An 18339-nucleotide genomic window follows, 5' to 3' on the forward strand; every position below is an offset into this window, starting at 1 on the left:
GCCCCTTCTGTTTTCGCAGTTGAGAAAGCCAAACAGCATCTCCAGGATTGAATTTTAAATCCCTGGCTCGCATATCATAACGTGCTTTCAATTCATCTGAAGCCATAGAAATTCTATTTCTTACAAAATTATGAATTTCTTCTAAATTTGGTTGTAGATGAAAAACAAAATATGTTTGAGGTTGTATTTGTGTAGGAACAAGGCCTTCCTCTAAATCTAAGGGAAGCCGACGATTTCTTCCAGTAACCATGAAGGCTGACGTTTGTTTCGTCGTCTCGTGAATCGGGGGACCTGTACGAGAGGAGGAAAAAAGGCATCCAGGTGTCCCAGTCTCTCTGATTTTTATCGACGATGTCAGACAAATATTGAAGCATCTCTGATTCAAACGTTCTATCGTACCGTCAGATTGAGGATGCAAAGGAGTCATAAGTCTGTCTAACCGCTAAAATCTGGGTAATCTCTTTTATTAAGCTTGCTTTAAAATTTCAACCCTGATTTGTATGAAGTTCTATAGGAACTCCGTGCCTAAAAATAAACTATTTAACAAACGCTTGAGCTACGGTAGAGGCTTCTTGATTGGCGAGTGGAACCACTTCAGGCTACTTGGTAGAATAACCGGCGATGACCCATGCATATTTATTTCCTGACTGGCTTACAGGGAGATGGCCGCGGATGTCCATGGCTACCCTCTCAAACGGAGTTCCTAGGTTGTAGATTTGAAGAGAGCTCTGATCCTTGTTTTGAGGTCCTTTCTTCGCTGCGCAGACTCGGGATCTTGGACACCAATCTTCTACGTCTGCTCGGCAACGAGGCAAAAAGTAAAGTTCTCGGATCCTTCCCAGAATCTTGTTCAAGGAAAAGTGTCCTCCTGCAGGAGAATCGTGAAGAAGAGCGAGAACTTCCGGAACCCGATTTTTCGGAAGCAAAAGTTGCCATCTGATTTCTCGCAAATCCGCAGACTCCCACTTTCGGTATAAAATTTCACCTATCAAATGAATAGAATCCTATTGGGCCCACTAAATCTTCAAAGCTGATTCAGTTAAGGATACATCTTGCCAGTCCAGGCGAGCTTCTGCTTCTTTCCATGACTTGACTAAGGCTATGGTGCCATCCTCTTGCTGCAAAATTTTCCAATTCTCGAGGTTTCCACTGAGAGAAATTTTGCGAATTATACAAGGGAGATCTCTGTATTTTTCAAAGCGAACACATTGCCTGCACTCAGTTGTTTCTTCACAGGGTCGCCAGGAAAGGGCGTCGGCGTTTACGTGTTGTAAACCTGCTCATGAAGAATATCAAAATCATACTGCCCGAGTCTCTCAATCCATCTAGCTACCTGACCTTCGGAGGATTCAAACGAAAGTAACCATCTCAAGGAAGCATGATTAGTTCGAATCAAGAATTTCCTCCGGTACAGATGATGATGAAAATGGACTAAGAGTCCTCGACGGGTAACACAATAATTCCTCTCAGTTTTACTAAGAACTCTACTATAATAGCTAACTACTCTCTCCTAACTTTCCTGTATCTGACAAGGAGAGACTGTCATAACCGGTAACCGGATTTGGACGAGTCTTTTTCCTATTTTAGTACTTCACCAAAAGTGCGACGTGATGAAGTTTCAGCCGAGGCGAATTAGCTGAACGGTTAGTGCGATGGTTCACACGCGGGCGGTCTGGTTTCAAGTCCCGTCAATGTTTATTTTTTTTCCTGTGAATATAAATAAGTTTAATTCAAGCAAAAAATTGTTGTGTAAATTAAAAACACAAGTTTTTTCCTTTACAAATTAAAAAAATCAATCGAAATCCGCATAAAAATCAAAGTCGTTGTGATTATTACTATCATCATTATGTTTACCATTACTACAGTAAAATTTTGTGCGTAAAATGTTAAAATTTTATTTCTGGTAAAGCTGGTCTTCAAAAGAGTGTAAACTTTTGCTTTCTGAGGGTTTTATCCCTACTACCGCCTACCTGGCATGGCATAGTTTTTCTTTTAGAGTGTGAACGAACATCAGATTCTACATTAAAAATATCTGTACACATATGATTTGAAAATAATTGCTTACGAGGTAACAGCTGAGCGATCTGGACAGCTGCCGGTCTGTTTTTTTGCGACACACACCGTATCACTTTGTATCTTTCTCTCATAAATAGTGTTGCCCAAATGCAAGAACAAGACGAGACTTAGCCAGTCTTGGTCTTGGTCTTGCGCCAATACACCTGGTCTTGGTCTTGGTCTTGGTCTTGCAGCAAGAGTCTTGCAAGTCTTGCAATTACCTATTAGTCTATTACTATTTATTAAAGTTTACTTTAAATCTTAAAAAAACGTATTAGAATTGGAACATTGTGAGCTTGAATTAACATAGCCATAGTAAAGATCAAGCAGATTAACAAATAACTGAAGATTTAATAAGAAATTCGAAAAATTAACTGACCTATATGTCGTTTTCCATGGAAGTAACTGTTTCTTAATAAACATTTATGATTTATAAGCTTACATTTGCTAAAACATGTAAAAAAACAAATTAATTACAATAACTTGACTGTATTTTAAAGAACAATACTTATCTGTCTAAAAAGAGATTGAACCCTCAACTTATAAGAAATTTAATAAAAGAGTTTTACGATTTATCATTTATTTGAACAAAAAATAAAATACAACACTAATCAACAGCTTTATCATTAGGTTATGATACTTTATATCAATTTTTTTGACCAACAATTAATACAAAGTAACCATCTGGCTGACTCATCATTTAACCTATTTCTATGTTTTCTAATTACTAATGATGCTTTAGAAAATAACCTCTCAGCAGGTACTGAAGTTGCAGGTATTGAGAGAAAATCACGGGCCATTTTCGATAAAATCGGATACTCTGTCTCATGCGTCCTCCACCAATCTAAAATGTCTTCCGAGCTGGCAGTTCTTGGTTTTCTCAGGTACTCCTCCAACTCGTCTATCACTAAGCCTTGAAGACAAGATCCAGATGACGTCGAGGGACATTCATAGAGTTTATCAAAGTCTATTACGTCTTCATCTTCATCACATACTTTATTTTCTTTTTCTGGTAATTCCAGAGATTTGTTCAGTGAGTGTAGATTTTTATATTCTTCATAAAGTTCATTGAACTTGCGCAGACTTTCTGTTTTAAGTTGCTTCCCCCACATTGTCAGGTCAAAAGTCTGAGCCTTATGCCTTGGGTCTAAAATTAAAGAAGTACAATAAATCCAGTTGCTCTTTTTGTAATGTTTAAGCATTTTGTCTCGAGCTGCTTGGAAAGCTAGAATGAGCCTTTCATCCACTTCAGATCGATTAGGTTTCTCATCTAACTGTTTTACCATAGATTCAATTTTATCTAGCAAAAGATTGAATGATACAATGACTAGCGGTAATGTAACATATTTGTCTCCACCAAGTTTTGTACTTAAAAGTTTAAAGTTTATTAGAAATTTATGTAATTTTTCGAGTACCTGCCATTCATTAGCTGTGATTTGAAAATCATTTAATTCGGTGACAGAACTGCACAATATGTCAATGCCCGCTCTCACTTTTAAACCAAATCCAATCATATCATGTGTGGAATTCCATCTCGTTGGACAGTCAAGAATGGCATTTAGATTTGATGGCACGCCAGCTGCTTCACAAGCAGACTGAAACTTCTTCTTCACTATCTCACTTCTTTTTATTTTACTGGAAACACTGCGTAACTTTGTTACAGATGTACGCGAGTCAGCAATATTTGGTGCAGATTCTTCATCTTCCTCATCCTCAGTTTCGTCTGCATAGTCTTCGTACTGCTGATCTTGCGCGTTAGTGTCAGACTCACAGTGTAATGCTAAGGTCTTTAATAAATCTTGTACACCAAGGTTTAAAATGTGAGCAAAGCACCGGAAATGTTGATTGTCTGAATCAAAGTGTGGCGGCAGCTGTTTGCCCAGTTCATACATAAATTTGGTATTTGCAGTTGCGTTGTCGACCGTGATACCTTGTATTTTATCAATTATGCCATATTCCAATAAACATTCATGGAAAATCGTTGCAATATCTTCCCCAGTATGTCGACCGCGTGATGGTATAAAATCAAGAACTACAGATTGATACTTCCATTCGTTGTCTATATAATGAATAGTAACCCCGTAGTAACTCCTACCAGCAATTGACGTCCACCCATCAATGGTAAAAGACATTTTAGATGATAATTGTTGAAGTCGTTCCTTGAGATTCAATTGGAGCTCTTCAAATCGCTCTTTGACTTTCCTTCTAAGTGTAGACCTTTTAGGAAACACCATATTAGGGCAAATACGTCGAAAATATACTTGTGTAGCTTCGTCATCGAAAAATGAGAAGGGAAGATATTTTTTCACCACCCAATCAACTGTAGCTGTCGTGATGTTGTCACTGCTGTTTTCCGACTGAAACAAAACAATAAATCTTGTGTTATTATTTAAAACATACAAGGTTTGAGCATATAAGAGGAGGAGGTATGTTGTTGTTAAATCGAGAAAATCGTTAAATTGATATTTGTTATATTAAGGTTGCACTGTACTGTAATTTACCAAAATAAAGTACTTAGTTGTTACTGGCCGATTAAATGAAAATATGGGTGTTTATAAAAAATATTTAAGACGATAATTACATACTTAATATGTCGCACCCCTAGATGAAAACACCACTAACTCAAAAATACTTACGTAAGTTAATGGCGTTTTTGAAAGTATCGCATGAATAGCTATGCAGAGTTAAAAAAATATTCTTACCTGTCCACTTCTTCCAGCGGTTACTAAAAAGCTTGTGATATCTCCACTTAATTTTGGTTTAACAGGAAGAAATATTTCTGATTCCTTTTTGTGGAAAGATATTAGATGTTTCCTTAAGCCTGAAGTGTTTCTGTTTTTCATTTTTATTTCAATCTTTTTATGTTGGCACAATTTACAGAAGGCAGTTTGGGATGCATGAATTATTTCGAAAAACTCTTCAAATTTGCTTTTGGGTCTTTTAGATCTGTGACTCAAACTCTCGTTACTCGGACTCGAATAATTTGAATCTTCGTCACTCATATTAAATTGTACACGTGATACGTTTTTAGAAAACAACAAGAATTAGTAAAAACAATTATTAAGTTAGACTCGAAGCACAGCTCAATTGGAAATGACTGGAATTAAAATAATTCCTTTATTTATAGTACGTTTCCTTGCTTTCTACCGCGCCGCCTCGCCACGTCCCGGCTCTATGAAAAGGATGCCGCCGCAAATCAAATAATGCCGCGTGCGGCGTACAAACACACACTAAATATTACCTACTTGTACAGACGCGACGCGTGAATAAAATATATATAAAGAATTAGTGAAAATCACTATTCTTTACATATAAGTGAATGTTTTGGCGTACATCTATACTAATATTATAAAGCTGAAGAGTTCGTTTGTATGTTTGATGACAGAAGTTTTAAAATAAATAAATAAGTCCTGAACGTCACTATACCTCCAAAGTTACTATTCCTCGTGGACGAAGTCGCGGGCACAGCTAGTAAATACTTACTCTCATCATCTCTCTCAGAGATATTCGGGCTGGTAAGTAATACAAAACTCTTATCGCAGGCTTTTTATTTTATTAGTAGGTAAGTACCTACGCTTTTTATATTATTTTATTAGTTTTGTAGAATTTTTTTACACGTTTCAAGTATATTTAAAAGTGGCTACAATATTTATTAAACGGGTGCGGGGTGATATTTGAACACTTTTTTGCTATTTTTTCTTGTAAAAACTTAAGAAATATAATGACTAAATGTACAATAATAGTACCTAAGTAATTAGTTTAAAACCATATAAGTAATCAATATTATAATATATACTTACTAGAATGAATTAATTTGACATCTACTACCTATCCTTACCATTTTATCCCAATCATAATACTACTTGCGTGATCAGTATAATGTATTCATTTTCATTCTAAGCACTCTGAAACTTATTTATTCTTTGGAACACCTGTAGGTACTCTTAAAATTCGAAATTATTTTGCACGAGTATACCTACGCCTACGCCCTATGGCGGCAATCAAATAGTGTCAAATGTTATGATTTCGGCGTGGCGGCAACGATTGTTTTAGATTTCAAAAGAAGCCGCCGGCGCGTGTATCGTAACCATGTACTTCCGAAAAGCGGCAAATTTCTTTGAGAAGTAAGTACAAAACCTTTGAAGCCGCATTATCAAAGTGCCGATGGTTAAAACATAACTATGCATGCACTCAGTTTGATTTTAATAGATAGGTCCAGTTTTTCATACCTATTCTTTGATACAGTTTTTTGCGTCTCATAGAATTTCTAAGCGTACCTACCTATACACCGAACTGTTACACCTAACTACTCAGTGAAATAGCGCTAAGTCCTAGCTGCAAGACGCAAGAGTCTTGCAGGCTATGTCTTGTTCTTGCTCAAGTCTTGCACGGTCAGTCTTGGTCTTGGTCTTGCTAAAAATACGCGGTCTTGTTCTTGGTCTTGGTCTTGCAAAAACGCAAGAACAAGACCAAGACTGCAAGACCAAGACTGAATTTGGGCAACACTACTACACATATCAATTGAAATATGTATGTATAGCATTGCCAACATTACGTGCAGATAACGAAATCGATATCATATTTACGTAAATTTTGGAATGATTTACAGAAAAAAATTGGCAGTTGAATTCTGTGTTACGTCCTCCAGACTTCATATTCCTTTCCCACGCTCTTAGTTACCTTACGCTCTGTAGTCTACTCTTATCGTTCACGAGTCAGCAGGTTCTCCTGTAACTCGCGGCTAGCTTGCCTGCTACATCCCGCAAAACCAGGCAGATCCATCCCAGCACTCAAGTAAGACACCTATCCCTCTGAACCAAGACCATACCTTTTTCCCTTGACCGACTCCGTTGCATTGACCACTAATAAACAATCATATACTTTAAATCGTTTACCTTCCCTTAATACCGATCCCTTTCTATTCCATTCCCTTCCTGCATTGGGAGTAGTAGCACGCGAGTGCATAGTCAACGTGAACGGACCCTACAATAGCCAAATAACACCTTGGCTGGGCGTGGAGTAAGCTCCGATTACCGCTCATCGGAGCCTACGCAATCTACCCCGTAACATCTGCACTAAAATCTGAAAATGAAGATCTTCTGCGAAAAATTGAAAGGCACAAAAATTATCCGACCAATCAGGACAAGGTAGAGTACCGTGGATGTCTCCGTAGAGATGTAAGAATCATAGAGATATTAAAATAGTACCGGCGAGGCATAGGCCCTTCTGTAAGTTACTAAGAATTCAGGTTCCAATGATTTTTGGGGTCGCTGAATACGAATCTGAAATCAAATTTCGAAAATTCAAAATGGCACACAAAACAGAAGATACTAAAATCAAAAAACTATGCAAGTGCCATGTGAGATGGTATTTGGAGATTTTCGAGGTCGTTGATTACGAATCTTAATCAAATTCTTGAACTTCGAAATGATGTACGCAAAATTGCACACAAAAACATCGAAAAATCATGCAATTCACGCGTGACATGGGAGTTTTTGAAATTGATTACAAATCCGAAACAAAATTTTCATGAATCAAAATGGTCGGGATTCAGAGACCAAAACATGAAGTTGAACTCGAATTCAATTTTGATCATTTTCCAGTTTTGATCTTAAATCAAATTTTACAAAACTCAGTGACTTCATTGGTGTTTAGACCGGTAAGAAAATATTTAAAAAAAAAAAATGATTGTTGTTCTTTTACCATAATTAAATCATCAGTAAAACTATTAGAATTATTGAATTATATTAGGATCTTCATTATTATTTTAGTCTGGGCCCTTTGACCGTATCAATCGACATGGCCATTTGCATGAATATTGGAAGAAATAGCCCACCGTGCAAAGGGTGTGGAAGTGACCTTTTTATGATTGAAAAGCCTACTGAAAGTTGTTTAGGTTGCAACGAAGTGAAAGAGGCCCTCAGAAATATTCTTCGAGGCCACGTCCTGTTCCCAAATTTAATTTAAACTTTTAAGTGTAGGTTACCAGTTGTGAAACTTGGTTGCCAATAAAACTGAATTTTTTTTTAGCGTTAATATGTTGAATAGTTTGTTATATTTGTCGGTTGTGAGTTCTGAGTAACTCTAAACTAATTTTTGACTCTTCTTCGTGTGAACGGGAGAAAACTTGAGTGAAAGAGGTTTTTGGGGAAACTCGCAAGTAAACTGTAAGATCGCGAGTGTAGTTTTAATAGTTTGTCCGAAGTGATGGTGTAAGTCGAGGTACAAGTATGTGCGTATAGGTATTAGGATGGCGCAAAAAAACCGACTATTTTTTATTTCTGAGTCTCGCGTGAAAAAATGATAATTTTTTATGTTTTAAGAGCCTCCTCCAAAAGACAGCTCAAAAAAAAATTTTTAAGAGGTCGGTCCAAATTTTTTTAAATTTCAAAATCCATCGAAAATCGAATTTTTTTTTTTTTCTCGTTACGGTATAATTTTGTAGATAAACAAAAAATAAGATTCTGAAAGTTTCAATTCAAAATTTGAATTTTAAAATGCCGCTCAGAATTTTTCTTTATTTATTAGTGCATGACTTTGGACTTGTTTGAGCGACATTTAGAGTTAATCACGCGTGGCTTGATGTTATGCGCAGTGTTTGTAGCCTTTATTGATACAAATAATTTGTTCTATTTTTTTACCTAATTAATTACAAAATCGTGTACTTAAGTCGCATGGAATTTATCGTATTCCGTCCGTCTGTAGCACCATATATTAATTATTATGTAAATTACATGTGCTACGCGTGTGCAAGGGTAAATATTCACGAATGCACACTGTATTATACATTAGGGTGCTTCGTTTGATACGACTATTTTCTCTGAATTGAAATGATTAAATGGGAAGAGCGGAATTTTTCTCTGAGGAGGTGAGACTCCTTAACCTTTAGCGAAGTTCAGGATATAACCGAATGTGTCAAAAGGAACATCTACAGATCTAACCTCGAAGGATGTCCCAGGCCTTGGCGAATCTACCTCGGGTTGTTCGCTTCTTTCAAAATGAGCTAAACGGTCTAAATGAACTACTTTCGCTTTGGAACATCATTGATTCGGTTAACCACCAAGTAAGGGCCTTCTCAATTTGTTCGTAGTTTCGAACATCGTCCTTTCTATCACCGAGGTTGAAAGAGCCAGACATAATCTCCGGGATTGAACTTTAAAATCCCTGGCTCGCATATCGTAACGGTAGAAATTCTACTTCTAGCAAAGCTAAGAATTATTACTAATAGTCGTTGTAAAAGAGTGTAAAAGAGAGGTGTAATCTTTGATTTCTTCCTGCAAGCATGGAAGCTGGCGTCTGTTTTGTCTTCTTGTGAATCGCAGACCTGCAGGATAAAAGGAAAAAAAGAATCCAAGAGTCCCAGTCTGTTTGATTCTTTTCTACAAAGGACGACAAATATTGAAGTCTGATTCAGACGTTCTATCATGCCGTCAGATTGAGGATGTAAGGGTGTTGTCCGAGCTTTTCCAACCCCTAAGATTTAAGTAACTTATTTTGACAAATTCGACACAAAATTTCGGCCCTAATCGGTATGAAGTTCAAGAGGAACTCCGTGCCTACAGATAAACTCTAACGAACGCTTGAGCTAGAGTTACAGGCTTCGTGATTGGAAGTGGGACTACTTCGGGCCACTTGGTAAAATAGTCGGCGATGACCAAAGCATGTTTATTTCCAGAATAGCTTGTAGGGAGAGGTCCAAGGATGTCCATTGCTATTCTCTCGAAAGGAGCTCCCATATGAGATCTGGGGACACGAAGGATAGTTCAATGTATTAGATTTGTTAACCTCGCGGTTAACTGTTATCTTATGAATAGGTAAACTGGTTTTCATTACAAATATCATACGAGGCTACTTTAATGTAATCAGAAAATAATCCTTTAGCGTGGCTACGTAAACTAACTTGATTTGCACGATTCTTCCAGCGAGAAGGTGATGTTACTCCGGATATCAAATCGATCAAGCTTCTTGCCCGTCGCGTGAATCTGTGAATGAATTGTATTTAGCGTCAAATAATGATAATCTATCGATAAGGGCATTTTACTCTAACTCAGTGCAATTTGTCTATAGGTGTGTCGACGCATGCACCGTTATGTTGACCTTAGCGTTCGAAGGTAGGGATACATCTTTCAAGCATGTGTGATCATCCCACAAATCACAGATCTGTTCTTTCGTATTACCAAAAGTCATATTTTTGGGGAGCTCGTTTCCTTCGGCGATGAAGACTTCGTAGGATTCGATTCGGTCGTAAAGAAGGACTGACGGAATAAATCGCAAGGAGATGGTGCTTCTGTCGCAGTCGGCATCGTACGCTTCCAATTCTGTCACACCTTGAACATACCAACTCGTTAATGTAGTTTGCGTTGCGCAGAGTTATCAAACTGTTCGAATGACGTGTAAGTTTTCGAGACGGTAAATGTCATTGGCAGAAGGCTACGGTGTCACGAGCGCCGCACATTTACCCGAAATTGTAATATATTACCAATCATAACAATTATCATTTTTTCATTATTATTATCTTTAGAGACAAGGAAGCATAGGTTTAGTTAGTACATATAAAATATTTTATCATAACCAGTTCGTGGTATAACCAAGCGCAACGGCGTAGTTGGACAGCCAGCAACGTCAGCGTCTTCGCGCCCGCCAGATCCCGGGTGTAATCAACACCGGGATGAGGCGAGCGCGAAACCACGCGCTTCGAGGATGACCGTTGCGAGGCGAGCCTTTGTTCGAAATTGCAAACGTCAGCGAAAACTCGCTCGCCGTTCGACGTTCCAAGGGGTGTCGGACGAGCGAGCGAAGACAGTCCCCGTTAGAGACAGCTAAGAACGACATCTACGGAACCCGGGCTCCTTCAGAGCTGCTGTGTGAAGAGTATCAGACTTAGATTCACCGACGATTAGAGTGGGAACCCCTCTAATTCTATAAGCGGTGTTCCAAAGCATCTCGCGTCGCGGCGTTAGTCCTTGAAGTAGTAATAAGTGTTGAACCTCGAGCCACGAACTCTATAGAGTAGTGTAGTACGTAAGCGAGTGAGTGAAGTGAACTTCGGCACCTTCGAGGCCGAAGCAGCAACCGAGAAAGAGAGAGAGAGAGAGAGAGAGAGAAAGAGAGAGAAAACGTGAGTAGTATAGGAAAATACTGTAAGCTTCCTTGTCGATAACCCTGCTGCCTTTTAGTTTTTCATTAAATATTTCTACTCGCTTCCATTCAAAATTGGTACCACATAATTGAAATCCTCCAAACCATTTCCCACGGAACGCCCTGTAGAGGACGTTCGCCTCCGAATCCACCAAAATTAAATATAAACCTCGGTAATAACAAAGAGGGTGAAGTCGTCGCGTGCGAGACCGCTCCGCACGTGACAACGGCATCCGAGTTTCAAACTCGCTCGGTCCTTACCACGTGGGGTCGTCCAGGTGAGATTTACATAGTTTGTACCATTTTCAATCCCATTCCGAGACCTTATCACGTAAGCACGGACATTGTACTTTACACCGGGAATAAAATCGAACAAGCTTAAGTCGAGGTTCCTACTGGTCGTTTCGTGGTAATGTGGTAAGCGCCGCACGACGTCACTAACAACTTCGAATTATATTCTTGTCCAATAGTTAACGCCCGTGATTGTAGTACAATTCTCAGGCCAATTCCACCGAAGAACGCTTCCTCCTTCTTCAATTCGGAGGTTGTGAATTACTGACGTAGGTATCCCTGTACAAATCAGCATAAGCTGTGGAAAAGAAGGGTTTTACATATGCTGCCGAATTTGTTAAACATGCACAGATTTTTGGTACCCACGAGTTTCATTCGTTTGAAAGTTATACTGCTTTGGTGGTCCCTTTGCACTGCCGATGTACGCGAACACGGTTGCAACGTACGAAGCGTGGGGATGCAAGCCATCGAAGATGGCTTTTGGCTGGTTCACGGTTCGTTTCATCGGCTGCTGTTCAGGAGTCTCGCGACCGCTTTCAGAGCTATCAAGCAGTACATTTACCTGATTACGTAAACATAATGTGGTTGATAAGAAACGTGCAGTAGGTTATTCCGCGATTCGAATGTTGCCACCAAAATTCATATAGTGTAACGTTCTTAGACGTTAAGAAAATAAATATGGATTCGTGAGTATGATTATCAAGCCAAAATCAAAGACGTGAATAAAATGCTGAGAAAAGGTTTAATTGCGCCATCAATAGCGCAAATTCGAAAAAATATTTAAATATCGCATAACCTAACTGTCATAAATATCGCGAACATAAAAACACTTGGATATCGCACAGATTAACTGACGTACCGCTTGAATAATAACAACAGAAAAACTCAGGGATAATACGATACGACATAAATACTCTGACCTTATAAACTACTCAGTCCAGTGTATGGCAGGGATAATCCCCTGTTGTAATCAAACTTGTTATTGCTTCGCTAGATCGTTGTTTTGATTTCTTCAGCAAGGTTACCATATTGACCTTCTTGCGCGACAAAATTTATTGTGAAATCTTTGGCTTGGGTAGGGCAATATTGTTGTTTATATCCCAGTTTCCGGCTTTATAGGGTCACGCTAGCTTAACCGATTCAATAATCCGTCAATATCGCAATTTCTTTTTCTTCGGGTCACCTATCGCTGGTAAACATTTCTTATGTCAATACACACGTCCGCCAAGGCGTGGGTAGACTCCTTGACCGACGCCGAGTTAAACACCGAATTAGAAGGACGCTCGTTGTCAATAACAGGTATATTGCCAGTCCGTCGTCAACGGCTGAGTAATTATTGTAAACAATGCGGCCTAAGCATGGACGACCCCCCTACTCTCGACGACGTTAATATGACAACACCGACAGACGACAACGATAACGTAACATTACCTACACAGACGCAACCAATTAATCCCGCGTCTTACACCGACGACGAAATTCGTGACGTGACACGGCCTTCGAAGAGTAACTCCGATACTTGAGCAACCGGCGCGATTCGGAAACAACCACCAGAACCGCAACCTAGCCGAATTAGCCAGCGAAATATACCGCCAGAATTTCTTTCCGGCAATAACGCACCGGCTAAACCGGCGCCCGTTCAGCAACCATCATTAGAGCCACGGGAGTATCACCCGGCGAATCCGCAACCATTCGACTACCGCACAGGGAATTCTCCACCGTATGAATATCGCGACGCACCGCCGCTGCGGAGGCCTGCGTTCCGCAGTCAAGGTTTCGAAGACAACCAGTATAACTTCCCGCGACCGAGCATGAGTAGCAACTCAGCATCACCGTCTAGGCCGACAGCTCTGGCTGCGTACGAAGTTATGAGAAAATGGAACCTCAAGTTTTCAGGAACGCGTAACGAGGACGCCGAAGCATTTCTCGCACGTATAGACGATCACTCATTAACATTCGCGACGAGAATAGCTTGAATAGCATCCCCTTCTTTCTGTCAGGTGTCGCAATTTATTGGTTCCGCAACAAACGCGAAACGTGGCATTCTTTCGCAGAGTTTAAAGCCGCGTGGCGTCGTAGGTTTGTCAATCCTGAGTTACAGTTCGCCTTGAGGGAGGAGATTCGTAGACGAACCCAGGGTGAATTCGAGTGAGTTTCCGATTATTTAACATATATGAGGGCGTATTTCGATAGATTGAGACCCGCGTGGGGGGAAGATGAACAATTAGATTACGCATATCGCAATTTACTACCGCGACTACAAATTTTAATTCGAAGAGACGAACTACAGGACCTTGATGAGTTAGAGGACCTTGCTAGCCGAATAGAAATCAGCTTCCGAGTTGAAAATAACTACCAAGCACCGCCAACACCGGAACGATCGGTACTACCCGAATTAGCTTACCGCGGGCAAAGAAACCCAAGGCCTTCTCGCAATAATTTCGTAGCACTCGAACCCTCTCATAGCGCATGGGCTAGCCCCATAGTAATGGTAAAGAAGCCAAATGGTTCTTATCGCTTCTGCATAGATTTCCGCAAAGTCAATCAGGTATCTAAGAAAGACGCGTACCCTCTGCCTAGAATGGACAGTATCCTAGACAAGCTGCGTTCAGCTCGCTATATCTCGACCATCGACCTTAGCCAGGTGTATTATCAAATTCCGCTTACCGAAGACAGTCGTGAAATTACCGCATTCATAGTCCCCGGGAAAGGACTATTTCATTTCACTAGGATGCCTTTTGGCTTAACCGGAGCACCGGCCACGTTTCAGAGGCTATTAGATCGATTAATAGGACCGGATATGGATCCACATGCGTTTGCGTACCTGGATGATATAATAATAGCTACTAAAACTTTTGACGAGCACCTTCGCTGGCTCAAACATGTGCTACACGTCATTCATTCCGCAGGATTAACCGTCAACCCTGAAAAGAGTAAGTTTTGTCGCTCGGAGGTCAAGTACCTCGGTTTTCTCGTAAATGAACACGGCTTACAAATAGACCCGGATAAAGTTTCGCCAGTAGTTAATTATCCAGTACCAACTAACGTCAAATTAGTCCGACGCTTTCTAGGAATGGCATCTTGGTATCGTCGCTTTATTCCCAAGTTTGCTTCAATTACCGAACCGTTAACTAGGCTTTTAAAGAAATCTCAGGACTGGGTTTGGGATCAGGAACAAAATACCGCATTCGATGAAATTCGAACTCATTTAACTACCGCACCAACATTAGCCTACCCGAATTTTGAAGTACCTTTTGTCTTACACACGGATGCTAGTAATGTCGGAGTCGGGGCAGTATTAACCCAGACTCAAGATGGCGCGGAGCGTGTTATCGCGTATGCCAGTCGAACCCTATCGGACGCCGAAAGAAAATATTCAGTGACCGAACTGGAATGTCTCGCCGTGTTATGGGCCATACAGAAATATCGCGCTTACATTGAGGGCTACCATTTTACCGTCATTACCGATCATAGTAGTCTAAGGTGGCTCCATAATCTCAAAAACCCCACGGGAAAATTAGCTCGTTGGGCTCTCGAGCTACTTAGTTACGATTTCGAAATCATCCACCGTAAAGGTGCGCTAAATGTAGTTCCTGACGCACTATCCCGCATTCCCGAAGTAGCCGCCGTTATAATACCATCGGACGACCCCTGGTACGATCGTCGTAGGGCCGAAGTAATATCGCAACCTAAGAAATTCCCGCGTTGGAAAATAGATGGGGATAAGTTATATTTTTACCGCGAAGATCCAATAATCGGTACCCTAGTTCAGGATTTAGATGCTTGGAAACTAGTCTTACCCGCAAATCTTCATTCTCGCGCCTTGCAAGAGGCACATAGTGACCCACAGGCCGGTCACCTAGGTGTCGACAAGTCTTACCGCAGATTAGCCCTCGCATACTATTGGCCTAACATGTATCAAGACGTGGTCCAACACCTTAAGCGTTGTGACACCTGTCAGCGAAGCAAGGTTGACCAACGGGCCCCAGTAGGTTTAATGGGACGTAGGGTCATCGAACAACCGTGGACAGTAGTCGCCGCCGACATAATGGGTCCGTTCCCTCCCAGTCGCTCGGGCTACGCCTATCTCCTTGTCTTCCAGGACCTGTTTACGAAATGGGTCGAGATTTGCCCTTTGCGCAAGGCTACCGGTCGTAATATTAGCGACGCCTTCACCGATTTAATCGCATCACGCTGGGGCACCCCCCAAGTACTACTGACTGACAATGGCACCGAATTTGTAAACAAATCCATAAAAGAACTTGCCGATACCTACCACGTAACCCACACGACGACGCCACCGTATGACCCTCAAGCAAATCCCGTAGAACGAGTCAACCACGTGTTAAAAACCATGATTATCGCTTTCCTCGAGCAAGAACACCGGGAGTGGGACCTACACCTCCCCGACTTTCGTTTCGCTTACAATACCGCATATCATACTTCCGCCCAAACGAGTCCAGCGTTCCTAAATTTCGGTCGGACACCGGTTCCAATAAACTCCCTTCGGCGAACAGCCAGCGGCGGCGTACAAGTGGAAAGACAGAGTCCCGAGCTCTGGAAGGAGCGTATGGAACGCCTCCAACTGTTACGGGAATGGGTCGCCGAAAACCTGGCTAACGCATTTGAACGACAAGCCGGTTATTACAATCGCCGTCATCGGACCCAGCCGTACTCCGTGGGAGAACTAGTATTGAAGCGCCAACATACTCTTTCTTCGGCTGCTCAAAATTACAGCGCCAAACTGGCTAAGAAATTCCATGGACCATATCGCATTACCAGAACCATCTCCCCTGTAGTCGTTGAACTCAGCGACGTAGTTAGTAACAAGGTGATTGGCAAAACCCATATTGGGCATTTAAAGGCATATCGTAACAATTAGACTTGACTTTCGCAGATTCCGCAACCCTTTTCCGCAAAATTTTAATACCGCAACAACATACCGCAACCAAATCCAAAGCGACCATGAGCGACTCCAGCGGGACTGAGGGGGAATTCGAAGAGCCGCAGTTCCACGAGGCGGGGACCGAACCCAGGGGCTGGGACAGGCTGGCTCGCCACCAGTCGCTGCTGCAGCAGCTCAGGCGTCAGCATCCGGCCTTTTGGCTGGATCTGACGACCGCCGCCCTGGAGGTCCAGGAGGACCGGGCGGAACGTGACCGGGCCCTGCGGCAGACCGCCATCGTCCATGCACACCCGGACGACCACACCCGGGGTACCCAGGCCGGTAACGGCCTCGGGCGGAACGAGGTCGGGGCTCAGACGGAGCACCCGACCACTGGCGAGACGCGGTCAACAGGGACCCAGACCCTGGAGACCAGGGTCCCTGTTAACCACAAGCCGCCGACAACGGGGATAAAACGGGCCTCCACCCCACCCGCGCCCCACCAGTCCCGGGAGAGGGACGCACCCCGGGCGGCAAGCGCGAACCCCCGGCCGACACCACCCGCGGTCTCACCTGTGAGGCCGAGATACCCGCGACCGGTGGTCGGTGGCAGATCCCCGTATGGCTCGTGCTGGATCTGCCAGCAATACGGCCACCGGGTGGGGGCATGCGCGGATAGGGTGCCCGAGGACCGGGTCTGTTATAAGTGCGGCGTATACGGCTATCTACACCCGGAGTGCCCGGAGTGCCATCCGCCAACAGAAGTGCCCAGCAGGCTCCGAGGCACCTCCCCACCACCACCGGGGGAACCGGACGTCTATTGGACCCGGCGCGGCGGCGGCCCCGTCCACCGCGATTTCCGGCTATTTTAAGACCGTCTTCTCTTTAGCTTCCACAAAATTTGTTTTTCTCGCTAATTTTTCGCTATTTCTCGCTAATTCATTACCGCAATTTTTTATTTGTATTACCGCAATTTATTTTTAATTTTTTATTACCGCAAATTTTTTTTTCAATTTTTTTATTACCGCAATTACTGCAACCTCTCGCCAGGATTACCGTTTTTTTTTTTTTTCGCAAATTTTTTTATTACCGCAATTTTTTTTATTTTTTTTATTACCGCAAATTTTTTTAAATTTTTTTTATTACCGCAATTACCGCAACCTTTCGTCAGGGTTACCGTTTTTTTTTTCTCGCAAATTTTTTTATTATCGCAATTTTTTTTCTTATCGCATAGTATTTTTTTTATTATTATCGCAAAATTTTTTTTTCTTGTCGCATATTTTTTTTATTTATTATTATCGAAAAATTGTTCTCTTTCTTTTTTTTTTTGCCGCTAGGCTTTTGTGAATAAACTATCCTATTACCGGTACACAATTATTTTCTCGTTGCTATAGTAACAGTGAACCGTCTTATCACCTATATCCGATCACTCACGGTGCGCCCACGATCCACTCCTGAATTCTGTCATATTCATCGTTACGGGATCAATTAACCCCCTCTCGTAAATTGGTTACAAAATAACGTCCAACAATTAAAACCCCGCGTTCGGTAAGATAAACGCCTAAATCCTACCGCGTCATCGTCGCGATGTCTAGTCATATAACGCAGTGACAACTTGGGGTCAAAACTCCTTGTATCGCAATTATCTTAAAAATAACGCTTACAAATTTTTCTTTGGTCGCTTTACCCAGAATAACATCTTACATGAGGCCAATATTTCAATATCGCTCTATACCGCATAAATTGTCTGAACTCCTCTGCAACAACACCCTTCAACCAAGCAATCGAATCAATCACCTTTCTATCTTCTCGCAAAAATTTAGCTCATCACTTCGCTTCCTCCACTTACAACCGATCAGGTCAATAGTAGAACTTTAAAAAAAAAAATCATACTGTCGCCAAGATTCAGTAAGCCGTACTCCAAAGTCTCGCAGCTAAGTCAAGTATCGCACGGAATTTCAATCACATCC

General features: G+C 41.6%; 1 protein-coding gene across 1 annotated transcript; it reads right to left on the minus strand.

Annotated features, from left to right (window-relative positions):
* Positions 1-2679: 2679 nt before the first annotated feature.
* On the minus strand, positions 2680-4408 carry LOC138190800 (uncharacterized). Its single transcript, XM_069135185.1, has 2 exons — positions 3471-4408; positions 2680-3202 (listed from the first exon to the last, which is right to left on the minus strand). The coding sequence occupies exons 1-2, from the start codon at positions 4287-4289 to the stop codon at positions 3170-3172; spliced, it is 852 nt and encodes a 283-aa protein (XP_068991286.1). The 5' UTR covers positions 4290-4408; the 3' UTR covers positions 2680-3169.
* Positions 4409-18339: the final 13931 nt, after the last annotated feature.

This window comes from Neodiprion pinetum, chromosome 4 (genome assembly GCF_021155775.2).
Source record: "Neodiprion pinetum isolate iyNeoPine1 chromosome 4, iyNeoPine1.2, whole genome shotgun sequence".
NCBI classification, from domain to species: Eukaryota; Metazoa; Arthropoda; class Insecta; order Hymenoptera; family Diprionidae; genus Neodiprion; species Neodiprion pinetum.